This window comes from Triturus cristatus, chromosome 3_1 (genome assembly GCF_964204655.1).
Source record: "Triturus cristatus chromosome 3_1, aTriCri1.1, whole genome shotgun sequence".
Taxonomy (NCBI): domain Eukaryota; kingdom Metazoa; phylum Chordata; class Amphibia; order Caudata; family Salamandridae; genus Triturus; species Triturus cristatus.
This window is the reverse complement of record NC_140583.1, coordinates 641,153,392-641,167,979: the sequence shown is the minus strand read 5'-3', so window position 1 is coordinate 641,167,979 and position 14,588 is coordinate 641,153,392. Positions and strand designations below refer to the sequence as shown.

At 44.1% G+C, this 14,588-nt stretch overlaps 1 protein-coding gene across 1 annotated transcript in view; it reads right to left on the bottom strand.

The window, feature by feature from the left end:
- The window catches only part of MEGF11 (multiple EGF like domains 11), a 1,813,102-nt gene that overhangs the window by 462,098 nt on the left and 1,336,416 nt on the right, over positions 1-14,588 (bottom strand). The window contains exon 11 of the mRNA XM_085644629.1: positions 3,256-3,376. Within this exon, the coding sequence (XP_085500755.1) occupies positions 3,256-3,376 (121 nt within the window). The remainder of the gene's footprint in view (positions 1-3,255; positions 3,377-14,588) is intronic.

Genomic DNA, 14,588 nt, shown 5'->3' with positions numbered 1-14,588 from the left:
CCTGGAGAACCAGATTGCTAATCTCGACCTGAAAAAGAACCCTCTGATGACCGGATTCCCCCATAAAAGATTCTCTCTGGACTGACTCAACTCCAAGTTGCCTTTTGACACCTATCTGCGATTTGTCCCTTGTGTAAGATATCACTGTTGTAGTGTCCTCCTGTCACCCCACGCAGGTGGTAAATCACCAGCGTAAGAGAAATAAAGATTTCTACACTTATAAAGTCATAAGCAAAGCCAGGCCCATAAATTGTTGCCGTACACAGACGAAATAAAAAAAAAAATGCTAATTTTAAAATTATCCAAATAAACCTAATCCTTGTCAGACATGTTACTACTATAAGATATCATATACCATATCATTTTATTTCTGTTCAAAGGACTTCATCTAGCCTTCCTGCATAGTTGAATGAGGAGGGTTTCATAAGGCATGTTTACAAAGTGTTTACGAAATTCTAAAATTGTTTAAAGACACTGGATAGGGGTTTAAGGTGGACTTATCAATGGGAAATGTGAAGAAATCCAGATGGCACAGTGCTTCCAAAAGACAAAGGCGCATGACTGATTTTCACAGGCCTTAGTGCTTTTCAGAGGCCAACTGACTTGTGGAATGATTTGCCCATCACTATCACCCTTTTAGAGACAAGACGGACATGTGACTGATTCATGTTTAACTAGTTAAAGCCATTCAGAGGCACTGCCCTATAGGAAGTCTCTGATTTCATCTCTGACTTTATTTTCTGTGCTCTTGATTTCACTGCTAGAGTATTTGTTTACAATCTCTTTTCAAAGATCCTAAAGATCAAGAGTTCATAGGAGTAAAAAATTCGAATTTTGAAACAAAAGTAAATGTTGTGCATAAAAATGATGGGCCCGATTCACAGAATTAACTTAAGACAAAATCTTAAACTTACTACTTTTGGTATTCACAGAATGCACTTACTACTTTTGGTATTCACAGAATGCACTTACTACTTTTGGTATTCACAGAATGGATTTACGACTACTAACTTTACGTCCGCACTCGGGCCGGAAATTCCGGCCCGGAGGCGGAGCTTCCGGCCCGGAGGCGGGGCTTCCGGACCGGAGGCGGGGCTTCCGGACCGGAGGCGGAGCTTCCGGCCCGGAGGTGGGGATTCCGGCCAGTGGCGGAGATTTAGCCATGGCCAAAATCTCCACCTCAGGGCCGGAAGCTCTGCCTCCGGGCCGGAAGCCATGCCTCCGGGCCCGAAGCTCCGCCTCCGGGCAGCTCCGCCTCCGGGCCGGAATTTCCGGACCGAGTGCGGACGTACAGTTAGTAGTCGTAAATCCATTCTGTGAATAGCAAAAGTAGTAAGTTTATTCTGTGAATCGCAAAAGTAGTAAGTTCATTCTGTGAATACCAGAAGTAGTAAGTGCATTCTGTGAATACCAAAATGGTACTAAGTTTAGGATTTTGTCTTAAGTTTGTTCTGTGAATCGGGCCCGATGATTGCCAGGCGTGAGACTCCATCATAGTAAAAGGGTCTCTGGAAGCAGGAGGCACTGCATTCTCAGTATAAGCCACCAAGGGCCAGATGTACGACCGTGGAAATAGCCCCTTGCAAATTGTGAGTTTTTCGCGACTCGCAATTTGCGATGCGCTATTTCCAATGTACAACAGTGTATTTCACACTGTTAGCGATTCCCAATGGGGTCGCAAATTGAGAGGCTCATGAATATTAATGAGCCTCTTGCAATTTGCGACCCCATTGGGAATGGAAGGCCCTCCCAGGTATGGTGGCCTGCTGGGCTCAGCAGACCAACATGTCTGGGACTGCTTTTAAATAAAGCAGTTTTTTTAATGCAGGTCATTTTTCTTAAAGGAAAACAGGATGCATATAAACAATAAAAATAATAACATCTTCGTTTAACTTTTTAAGGGCAGGCAGGGGTGCCTGGGACCACTGCCTGCCCTTAAAAAATATTTTCCCCTGCTTTTGCAAAGGGGAAGGGGTCCCCTGGGGACCCCTTCCCTTTTGCAAGTGCATTACCACCCTCTTGATGAGGGTGGTAATTTGCGAGTGTTTTGCGCCCACAATTGCGGACGCAAAACATTCTTACATAGGGTTGCGCTCGGTATTATGAAGGGAACGCCCCTTCCTAATATCGAGTCGCAAAACCCTATTTTGCACGTCGCAAAAAATTGCGAGCCGCAAAATAGGGTTTGTACATTCCCCATGCTATTTTTGCATGCGCAAACGGTTTTGCACACCAGTTTGTGCATGCAAAAATGGTCGTACATCTGTCCCCAAGCTCTCAAACTCGCTATCAGTCAAGATTCAAAGCTTTCAGAAGCACATACACTGAGAAGACAGCTGAAAACATGGCTATTTCGAATCACACCTATGAATGCAATCTCCAGTTTACAGCCTGTAGATATGGACCAATCCAACCAGCACCCTACTTCTCATATCCAGGTAAGCTAAGAAGGGCTGACCTATGGTCTGCCCAAGTGTTATACAGTAATGTCAATTCATATATAACCCTTCTGGCCCATACTAATACCAATACCATAACACTCAGCTGTTGGCAGCCAACTATAGCTTATACTCACATAACAGGTATCTGCTACAAACTGTGAGTACTGTTCCAGCCACCCCCAACTGAACAGGCACGGAATAACTGAGGAGATTTGTCACATTATGCTAGCCAGTTGGAAGACTTATCTAGTCCGCCACTGCAGGTGGCTGCTTCTTTACATCTCATAATGACATTCAGATATGGGATGATAGTGACAAATCCCACCCCAGGAGATCTCCCCACCACTTCTCTCTCCAACCATGCCTGCTCAGGGCCAACACCTTTAAAGAGAGCATCAGGTAGGATAACCCATGGCAGTAATCAGCTAACTAAATTATGATCACAAGAAATACTATAAAGAGACCTGGAGAGTTGCTCAAAGCTGTCAGATTACTGAAAAACATTAACTGCGTGCCTATCCCTCATACCTCTCCATCCACTACACCGCAACACGCTTCATTCTATAACAAATTGACTGCACCGTGGTCATCCTCGTGCATCATTTGGAAACACTCCCCCATAGGAAAAAAAACAAAGACAACATCCTTCCAACCACACAACCTACAGAGCCTAGTTTGCTGCTCATGTAGTCAAGTGCTTCTGTGCCCCATATAGGGGTAGTAAGTGTTGTATACATGCTGCAATACAATGCAATATAATATGCTCCAACATTTGAGAGTCACATCCAGTGATGGACATCAGAGGAGACATTACCTTCCTTGCACAGGCAGGACCCGTCCAGCGGAGAGCAGGCTGCGCCATTCTGGCAGTTACAGACGGAGGAACAGTTGGTGCCATAGGTCCCAGCCGGACAAAAACTTGAGCAGTCAACCCCCTGTGCAGGCAAAGAAAAAGAATACGTTGAACTCCTGAGAAAAATGCACAGCAGGTATACTCGAATCAAACTATACATTTTTATCAAAAGAAGCAGTACTGCCTGGAAAATATACCTGAAGGGGTAGCGTAAAACTCAAGGAGAAAACATTTGACTGGCATTGAAGCTCTCAGCAGGCGATATAATGATACATTGGGCATACTCAGGATAAAATAAAGAAACAACATTGAAGTTGTCAACATAAACAAAGCACAGCAACTGGGATCGACCGAGGAGTTAATAATAGAATTCATACAGTTTTGAGGGTGAGGTTCGTACATCTCATTTCAAAAGAACAACGAATGGCACCTGACTGCTGGTACACAGATATAAGAAGGAGGCAAGTGTACATGTCGGCACAGGGTGATATGGGGTATGTGTGGAGTTTGCTTATGAGTGCAGAGTTTGAGTGGTGTAGTGGTTGGGCGCACTTTAATTGTTGGAAAAGCTGAGTGGTGTACGGCATACGTAGCAGAGCCTGATTGTTGGCAAAGCTTCTGAATGATATGGTGTGTGATTGTTGGCACATCTGTTGAATGCTGTGGGATACGCTGAGATGTTATTTGCACATTTGCTTGTAGCAGGCTTCCTGGGTTAACTGTCCATGCGAACAGCCTTCCTGCCCAGCCTCCTTCTGAGTGCCATGTACGTAATATTCTTTGTATGTAAAAATCCCTAGCGGCTTCACTACCTGTACATGTTTCTGTTGCATCTCAAGCAATTCTGGTGTACAGGACACGTCTGCCAATACACGGCCCTCCAGGGTGCAGCGCACACTCTCTAACTGGGTATGTTCAGCATGAAAACCCTTACAGACTCCAACTTCTATACCCTAATAATGGCCTCTAACCTCCACTTTGAATGCTTCCCATTCCATGTGTACATGTGCTGTGGTGTTTCTATTGTGAGGAAGTACTCCCTGACAGTGTCCGCTAGTGAGTCTTGGAAAACAGAGTCCTGTACGGATTCAGGTCATAGTCTCCAGGTTGGGATTGTGCACCGCCTTTTCCTTCAACCCATCCACATCATCAGCTACCTGTAGGGAGACCAACAGCTTGTCAAAATGGACATGCAAGCCATATACCGGGGAGTTATGTGAGAATTCCCTTACTGCCTCATTCATACTTCTCCACAGATCTTGGAGGTCTCAATTCACTATGCAATCCCGAAAAAGACGTACCACCCTATATGTCGGACAGCCCAACAATGGGGGGCGGGGGTAGAGCAGTCAAAGTAAACATCTGCTATACAATTAAAGTCCCCACCCAATATTCAAGTTACCAGGATAGTATCACTTAAGTGTGGCAATAGAGAGTCCAGAAACTGCGTTTAGCCAAAACTGGGGACATATATGCGGACGAAAACCAGTGGTGTTCCATCCAGCATCATGCTTACTATGGTGTATTTACCCACTCTAGCTATAATCTGTAAAGTGCACATGAAAGGGGCACCTGCCTGTACTGAATCATCATTCCCCTGGCATATGTTGAGTAGTTTGTGGCAAATGCCTGCTGCACTCTCCAGTTTCCATGTAATCAAGAAACATCACTCTCCGCTGAGTGTGTTTCTTGAAGAATCTTAAAATCCATCCCTCTTCGTTTCAGATACGTCTATGCCCAGTACCTTTTAGTAGCGTAGTTCATGCCCACCCAAGAATGGTATAATTAGGTACAGGTGATACATTTGGTGGCCTAAAAAATCTCCACCAGCCGGGACCCGGGATACACGTGATGTGCACTATCCCACGCCCTATCACCAGTTGGCGCCCGTCTGTTCACAGCCTACATAAACCTCCACACATTCAGCAATGACAAAATTGAGCAATGCCCAGCAATCTCCTTTAAACGATCTCCAACTGCCTCTCCCCAGGACATCGTGACAACGGTCAGATGTTCACCACTAATTATAAAACCAACATTGCTCCATCATCATTAATGCACTGAGGAGACCTATACAGTGGCGGCTGGCAGGAAAAGGGGGTGGGGGATTGATGAAAAAACACTTACCTTTATCCCACCACCATCTCACCGTTGTTGTTTCTCTTCCTGGCAATCTCGGAATCAGGAAGCACCCAGGCTCCCCTAAGTCAATGACAACACTGCAATGCAGCATTGTGATTGGTCTGAGCGCCGTGGTTCGGCACTCAGACGGGGAATGGGAGACTGTGCATGTTCCCCACCAGGCTGTGCATTACAGCCTGGTGAGGAACATGCAAAGTGCGCATGACTGTTTGGCCAGCCCTAGACAGCTGGCCAAGCAGTCATGCGCTCTTAGTGTGTGCAAACCAGTCCTCTCCCTGTGCCAATAGCCCCGTTCGCCCTAACCCAGCCCTGTAGCAAATAAAAATAAAATGATGATAAAGTTATTATCATTTTATTTAAAAACAATTCTGCTCTGAAAGCAGTGGGACGAAGGTCCTCCACCTTAGTGGAGGAGCCAGCCCTGAACCTAGAATTACTCTAGGATTTAGAAAAAGACAACACAGATGTTACTGTGCGTGTAGTCAAGTTCAGACGCCGGACAGAGCCCTCGAGGCCAAGTCCAAATCATTGCCATCACTTGTTGAGTCCGACATGTCCCTACTCAGTTCCTGCTGTTGTGATCCTCCAACCTGGCTCGCCACACAGCTGAAGCTATTCTGCCCTGATCCACCTGCCATTTGAAGGGCGACCCCCACGGATTGTCCCGGTGGTGTCATCCGTGCCTTTTTGGGTGGTACAAATGGCACCTGACTGCTCCATCCATTCTGATGTCTCTCTAACCAGTCCCATGCATCAGCAAGAAACGTGAGTATTGCATCCCTTTTCTGTAATTCAATGAATGGGCTACCACAGGCCTGGGTACAGCCCCCAGTGGTGAGGCCTTTCTAGTACTCTAAGCACTCTTTTCTGGTCAAACAACTGGGAGAGACCCTGGGGGCCACTGTGTCCAGAAATCATTTTTTGAGGTAAGCCACCATGGCTGTATCCTTAACTCCTTCAGGGATCCCCACTAATGGACATTACTGCATCTATTGCGGCCCTCCGTGTCCTCTGTTCTCTTATCATGCTGACCAACTTTATCTGAGAGGGCAGCCATCTGAGCCTTCATCTCATCCACCAGAGGCCTCACACGGGCAAGAGTGGTCTCATTAGTTTTAATTTTATCTAACAGCTTGTGGTGGTCGCACCATAAGATGTTCAGATCAATCGTCCCCTGATCAATTTTCCATTCTAGAATGTCCCTCATGATGTTAATTGCCTTCAAAATGCTGTCAAGCTTGTAAGGTGTAGGCTCCTGCCCATGCGTCTCTCCAGCCCCATACTGTGATTTCTGTGAGTGAGGTGGGGTGCTGTCAGGGCCTGACCGGTGGCTACTCATGTGGTCTTTCACAAATCTGGTGCGACCCATCATGGGGGGAGGGGGGACTAGCAGTAGCTTTGTGCGCCCTGTATCCAGGCAGTGCACACCGAGTGCATCCTGAGATTATATGGTCATCCGAGGACCACATTCGACTTTGACTTCCGGCCGCTATGGGGAGCTACCTCGGCAGCCTATGATGATCAGGGCCAAACCCTCAGCTCAGTTCCACCTCTTAGACGTAGGGCCTGTGTAGCTTTCTTCACAAAGTAAATATTAATTGGCAGGGGTCCCTTCAGTTTCTATCCAAAATGCGCTCTGTTATTCTCTTGTGTGAGACTAAGAAGTACCCTCTCACTGCCACTTACCATCTCTCTCCATTTGCGTTGCAGGCGGTAGTGACCCTGGCAGCCCATAGTCTCAACTTGTCCCGGTCCTGTGTCCAGAGCAGCTGCCCCCGCCTGCGTCCACCAGGCCCTAGCAAAGCACAGGCCCCCCTGGACCCACCAGCAGTAGTGGCTCGTGTCCTGGCAGAGTACGGGGGGCAATGGGGGACAGAGGACAAACAAAAGAGACCTGCTTCTTCACCTTATCTCCACTCTTCTGTTCCGTCATCATAAGCACATGCTCCCAGAATCCCCTGCGGCCAATCCTGATGCTGCTTCCACAATGCTGAAATCAGTGTGAGGATTGGGCTGAGCGCCGTGGATTTGCATTCCCAAGTATACAAGGAGCCTGTGCTTGCTCTCTCCAACCCAGCATTGCAGCTCGAGTTGGAGAGAACCTCACTGCGAATGACAATTTGGACAGCCATCATCATGTGCACTGATAACTGATGGCCTGCTCCCAAGCCTTGGCTATTGTAAGAAATATTAAACGATAATGACCACTTTTATTATCGTTTTATTTTTAAAGATTTGAGGCTGATGGGGTAGGGCGACGCTCCTCTGCTATAACGGGGGAGCCACCGCTGCCCGCTGGTTTCCTCAGGCTGTCTCTGCTCACAGAGGACACAGTACAGGTTGGCCCCTTCAAAGAACACGGGCTCTGTCATGAGGAGCAGGAATGGTTAGGGCACAGGACTCCAGTCCTAAAAAAAGAAGTCAGGGGACTCACCAACTGAGGCAGAATATGTGTAACATCACTACGCGTGATATTACCGCGTGTCACATCGCAAGAAGTGACATCGTCACGTGTGACATCACAGGAAGTGACATCATGGCACGTGACATCGCATGTGGCATCACAGGAAGTGGCATCACAACCCATGACCTCAAAAGAAGTGACAGCAGATTTCAAGACCTCACATATGTTTAGCAGGTCTAGCACGAGTACATTTGAGCTCATTACAATATTTAACAAATTAGATTTTGCATTGGGGTTGTGCCAAAATAATGACACAACCCTAACACAAAATCTGGCCTTCAATCTATATATTAATTTCTTTTAAACCCTGCCACAAAGAAATTGGCAACAGGAGAAATGTGTCAGTATATTTGTCCTGCTAAATTGGTTTCAATGTCTGTATTTTAAAATATCTTATAGGGTTAACGCACCTGCTGCAGAGATCTTTGTGTACCAGCTAAATCTCAGCGAATAATAATAGTGAAATAGCTCTGGAGGATAACGTAATTGCTGGAGACATCTGTGTTTTGCCTAGTCCTAGTTTTTAATCAAAGTAGCATAGAGGGTTGTCTCATGCAAAGCATATTTTGTAGCATGCAGATGACACATTTTATTGGATGTAAATGGGCAATTGGGTTACTGATTTTAATACATAGATCATTTTGTTACATGCAGATCATACATTTTAATCCTTCTGATTTAGCACAGTGAAAGACGTGTGACTCCTACACCTTCTAACACTCACTGTCTTGTGTAACACATCCTTTATATTGCTGTACACACCTATGATTTATTGTGAATGTAAAATCTGTACGTGTGATGTAAAGCACTCTGACACCCTGGATTGAGAGTAGCACTACATTTTAATTTAAATACCACTATAATGTTTTCTTTCTTTGATAGCGCTTTAACACTACTAAAGTGCTAAAGCTCTTTAAAAGAAATTTAAAAAAAATAGTGGTTATGTAAATACTGGGGAGACCAATCCATCTGACATGTTTACAGTGTTTTCATATTTCTTACATACAGGGACTGACCAAAGCAAAAAGCATGCCTCTGGTAAGTACCTGTGAAGTTATAAGCTGTGTGCCTTTGTTTCCGCATCATTGCATTTAGGTGTGAGGCTTGCGATAGCTCCCAGTCAGGATACTCTAACAAAAAGAGACCTGATGGTCCCTTAACTTTGCCTTTTGTTATGGGCAAAGCTGTAATCTGGAAAGCCCTCTCCTACCTGCATGTTGCTGCTCGGAACTAAAGCAGACAACGTGCAGGCGCTCCTGAGATTGCCCGGTGTCAGAAAATTACACTGGAATGAGTTCAGCATATTTCTGTTGGGCCCTACCTCTTGGCAGGGTAGACAGCATCTACCCTCAACTCGATCCCTGGTTAGGCGCCCCTCAGTCTAGGTACTAATGCGCACCATGCCTTCCTTCACTCCAGGAGTCGCACACCACCTCGCCTGCATCTATGCTGCAGGCCTGAGTCTCCAGAATGTTTAGGCCACGGTTGGCGACTTGTTTACTGGGTGGAGCAGGCACAGGCATCCATCTGCAGTCAACAGTGGTCTCCCAGCTCTCCAGAGTTGCAGGATCAGCTGCGCTTTCTCGCAGCGGTGCTGCTGTTCCAGAACAGCCTACATCTTCTGGACTTCAAGTATCAACTTCCATCTTTGAACGCTGCAACTCAGCTAAACCACCGTCTACCGCCTGGTCCTCGATAAGCTTCCAGGCCCAGTAGACTCGATAGTCAAAGCCCCTCTACAGTCGGCTTGCAGTGCGGGTCTCAGGGGTGTTGAACAGGCTCAATTATGCCAGGATTATACGGGATGCACCGGAGGCAGTGAGAGGTTGTATATATACCAATAACATAAATAAAATAATATATATATACCAATAACATCAAATCTAATAAAAAACATTTTATTATAAATGAAAACATTAAACTATTTAAAAATCTTTAAAATTTACATTTCCCACTCCAGTCCGTGACCAGTAGGATAGCAAAGGGGTAAGAATTACTAATCCCACTCCAGTGGGTTTAACAGTAGGGAAAGTGTTGGATAGCAAAGGGCTAAAAATGCTATTCCCAATCCAGTGAGAGCAACAGTAGGGAAAGTGTTGGATAGCGGAGGGGTAAAAATTATTATTCCCACGTCAGTAAGTGTAACAGTAGGGAACGTGTTGAATAGCGGAGGGGTAAAAATTACTATTTCCACTCCAGTGAGTGCAACAGTAGGGAAAGTGTTGGATAGCAGAGAGGTAAAAATGACTATTCTCACTCCAGTGAGCATAACAGTACGGAAAGTGTTGGATAGCGGAAGAGTAAAAATTACTATTCCCACTCCAGTGAGTGCAACAGTAGGGAAAGTGTTGCACTGTTATAGGCGGCTCATGCAACTGCCTCCTACTAGCTCTCACTTTATCATCTATTCAGAGCTTAATCTCCAGTACATACTGGATAAAGCGAAGCTGGCCCCTGTTTTACTCTAGGCCAGGTTTGGGCTAACATTGAGGCGAGTCTAAATCGAGATATCATCTTAGACTGTCTCAAATTGGATAAGGGTACTTCAATACCCTTTTTAGCTTATGTCCAAAAATGCTTCATAGCATTGAGCCCACTGGGCTTATCTAATGCACAAAGCACTTTAAAAAAATCAGATGAGTCGCTGTTGAAGCTTTGTTTTTTAGGGCCATATGTATCAAGCTAAATTGAGTTCGCTAGCACTGAAATTCGCTGAATTTCAGCGTTTGCTATTGCAATTTAGCTGTATGCTATGTAGGTAGGCAAATACCTACTCGTAAAATAAGGAATCGCAAAAATTACAATTCCTATTTTGCGCAAGCATTTAGAGATTCGCAATTTGTGCGATTCCCTAAATGCTATGCTAGTAGGCATCGCAAATTGCGATTTTGCCTTAAGGAATCGCAAATTACCACCAACTTCAAGTTGGTAGTAATTTGCAATTTCCTTTAAAAAAAACACTTTTTTGCTTTTTTCAAAGTGCCATGTGGCACACATGCATGCCCTTAGGGCATGTATGTGTGCCACATGTGCACACATGCACATTTCAGGGGTGCAACAGGGTGTCCTTTTGGAACCCTAGCACCCTTGAAATTGCGAGCGCAATTCCTATTAATTTCTATGGGACTCTGGGCCCATAGGAATGAATAGGAAGCCATTCCTTAATTGCGACTCGCAGTTTGCAAGTCGCAATTAAGGAATGTGAGGGAATCGCAAAAAAATTGCGCATTTTTAACTACATATCGTTTTGCGATTCTCAAATAGCGATTCTCTAAAAAACGCTATTTGAGAATCGCAAATGTATCCTTTGATACATATGCCCCTTAGAGTTTTGTCATTTGCAGAGTTTGCCGTCCGAATCATGTAATAGCTCTGTTAAAGGTTATCTCACTTTTTTCGTACCTATGGAACCCATATTGTATTTAAACACCGCTTTCACACGTTGGAAGAGAACCCTACTTTTTTTTGCTTTAGGGCGGGTACCTTGTGGCGTTTAATGAACTTTTCAGGTACTAGCAGCTTTTTGGGGGAGTCCGTTTCGGAATGTCCCTGCAATTGAGCCATTTTACGTTTTTCTGTAAATTTTATAAACATTTTTTACAACTATTTATTACGCTAAACAATCTTTGATGCTCAGTTAATGCAGGGATGCTCTGATTTATCTTCAGTTTTTAAATAAGTTGGTGGTGGTTGCTCTTTTCTGAAAGCTGGTGAGAAAATCAATGGAGGGTTAGTGCAATATCAATTCTTTGGAAGGGGGCTGTGGTTTTTTGGTTGTGGGATGGGGCTCAGAGGTAATGTATTGATCATGGGTACTGGCTTAGTTTATTGGCACTTGCACCACCGTACCGCCTATCAAGAGCGGCTGTGATTTTGAATGTATAGCTTCGATTCCTCATGCTGATCTGTTTTATGAAATTATAACGTACTTTATGTATGTTTTAATTGATGTATCTTTTATGGCTACTTGAGTGCCGAATAAAGTGAACTGAACTGAACTAATCACATCTCAACATATTTCCACTTCACTTAGCAGCTGTGCAACAATCTTTCAGCAGCTACCTCGAAGTCTGCTACATACCCCACAGTACTCAACAGCTGTTACAACTATCTAACATCTCGAAATAGTCCGCATTACTTAGCAGCTGTGTCAGCAATTAAAGTGCATTACACAGCCACTCCACTCATATTCTGCCTACTATTCACATCTTCACACATGCCACATCACTTTGCAGTTGTGATAACCGCAACACAGCAGCTATGCAAACAATCAAACTCTGCTACTTACCACACACCACCACATCTGTGCTGCTAGTCACATTGCAACGTATCCCACTTCACTTAACAACTGTGCCACCAATCTCTCAGCATCTATGATAACAGCCAGTCTGCAAATGTACCCCGCAGCACTCAGCAGCTATCTAACTATGTAGCATCTTGACATCACTCTGTATCTGTGCCAGTATTGAGACTAGGCTACATACTCACACTACTCAGAAGCTGTGCTAACAATCACATATCAACAAAGCCCACAGAAGCTAGGACAGCAAACACCTGTACGCTCCCAGTGCCACTCAGCAGTATTTCTAACAGCCATCTCAACATACTCTACTCACAGCTGTGCTAATAACCAGATCTCAACATATCTCAACATATCCCTGGTCACTCAGCAGCTGTGCCAATAATGACACTCTGCTAAATATGCAATTCCAGAATCAAACATCCTCACATATCTTGCATCACTCAGCAGCTGTCCCAACAATCAGGCTCTGCTACTTACCTGTTAGGAATATGGGTTCAAACTCTTAACAACTCCGGGTTTTTTACTTTGCGGCCTCCTGTATTAGATTCTCTGTTGTGTGGTGAGTCCCCCTAATAGTATCTCACAAACTGTTAGCTCTGTTGAGCTTCAAGCTGTAGTGTCTGCCTTTTACTGGGAGGGTAGCTGGCTGCAAACACCTAGAGTAAAGGGCTGTACATAGGATGCAGGGGGCATGTATGGTGAGTGCATGTGTGGATGGTAATGAGCATTAATATGTCTGTTGTGCTTAACTGTACAGAGCCAGGAATCCATTTTAGAATCTCTGTCTGTGAATATTGCACAAGATTGCAGAACATTCCAGAGGTCCTTTGAAATAGACCAGGTTCCCGTGAAAGGAAGAGAGGGTGTAGATACCTCTTTAAGGAGTAGGGATAGTCCCTACCTCATTCTTCCTCCGAGGTGTTATTGCCATAATGGTGAGAGGTAGTTGACTGAGGAAGCCCCTTCCTTGTTATTTCCTTTGTTTTGGGTCTCCAAGACAGTGAGCTCTCAGGCTCAACCCTCCTTCATGCTGACACTAGAGGACAAACACTATGACTTTACCAGCCTTAATCCCAGCCCCCTGATATATCTCTATAAATAAATTGTATCCAGAAATGTTCATGTTTGGTTTATGTTTTTGGATCATTAGAGAAGTAGTTTAACTTGGGTAAACATTGCTGATCCGGGCTTAATTGTTTTGGACAACATTTTTAAAAATAGCAGATGCGTTGCAGTGATGATGTAAAATTTCAGGAACCATGAGACCTATATACCGTATTTTGGTGTCAAAACATATGTTTTGGGGTCAAGTCATCTTATAGAAACAGAAAATAACTCCTCAGAGTAACCCTTCTACCATTTTCTAAAATGGTGTCCATGATAGAGGAAGGAGAGACATATATAGAAATGAAACAAATAATAATGGTTTTTAATCCTTTTATGTATACACCAAACAATGTTTATGATCTGAATATGAAAAAAAGAATGTTTATCACTCCTATTTGAGACATATTTTTATAATTCACTTTATATATTTGTTTCAGCAATCGCTCGTGGTACATTTCCAGAATGTTGAACATTTGAGAAGAACATATCGACAGGGACATTTTTTTCTAGCACATGGTTTTTCAAGTATATGCACTTGTAAGTTTTTTGGGTAGAGGCTTTAGGAATTGTGTACGTTTTAGCACCCTATCTATATCTTCCCAACCAAATTCACACAGATCTTTCTCTACATATCCAGGATACAAAACATTTACACATCTTTTGATCAAGTAGAATGCTCTTTTAATGTGTCCACACACAGAATATGACATCGGTGGAAGGTCACTTAGCTGGACTAATCTGATAAATTCACTGTACTGAAGATCGTCAAATGTGTGACAGTCAGAACTCATTTTACACACATGCACAAGGTATTTTGCTACTTCTTTATAGTCACATTCTTCTTCTGTCTCAGCAAATCCTTTTAGAAACTTCACAGGTTCAACAGTTAAAGTTCAAGCTTTGTTCCCATTTTGCTCATAGTGTCATCACCCGTAAGAATAGGTGCCTTGTTAAGAACACTGGGTATCTCTGGGTAAACTGTCATGTACAGAATATGAAACAGGATTATGTGTATTTTCTCTCCCAATGTATCCATAACTATGACATTCCTTGACTTATAAACTTTGCAACAAATCTAAGCAGCACAATAACATCTGTGTCATTTGACAGTACAATTACTCGATGGAACCATTTCAAACAGCCCACTCAACATGTGGCACAACACGAAGGTCACTTTCCTCCAATTTGCTGTTACGTTCTTGAACAATATGGCCCATACCTTTTGAATATATCTCTGCAGGCACCAACTCCTTATTGACAACCATTCCACTTGCAATA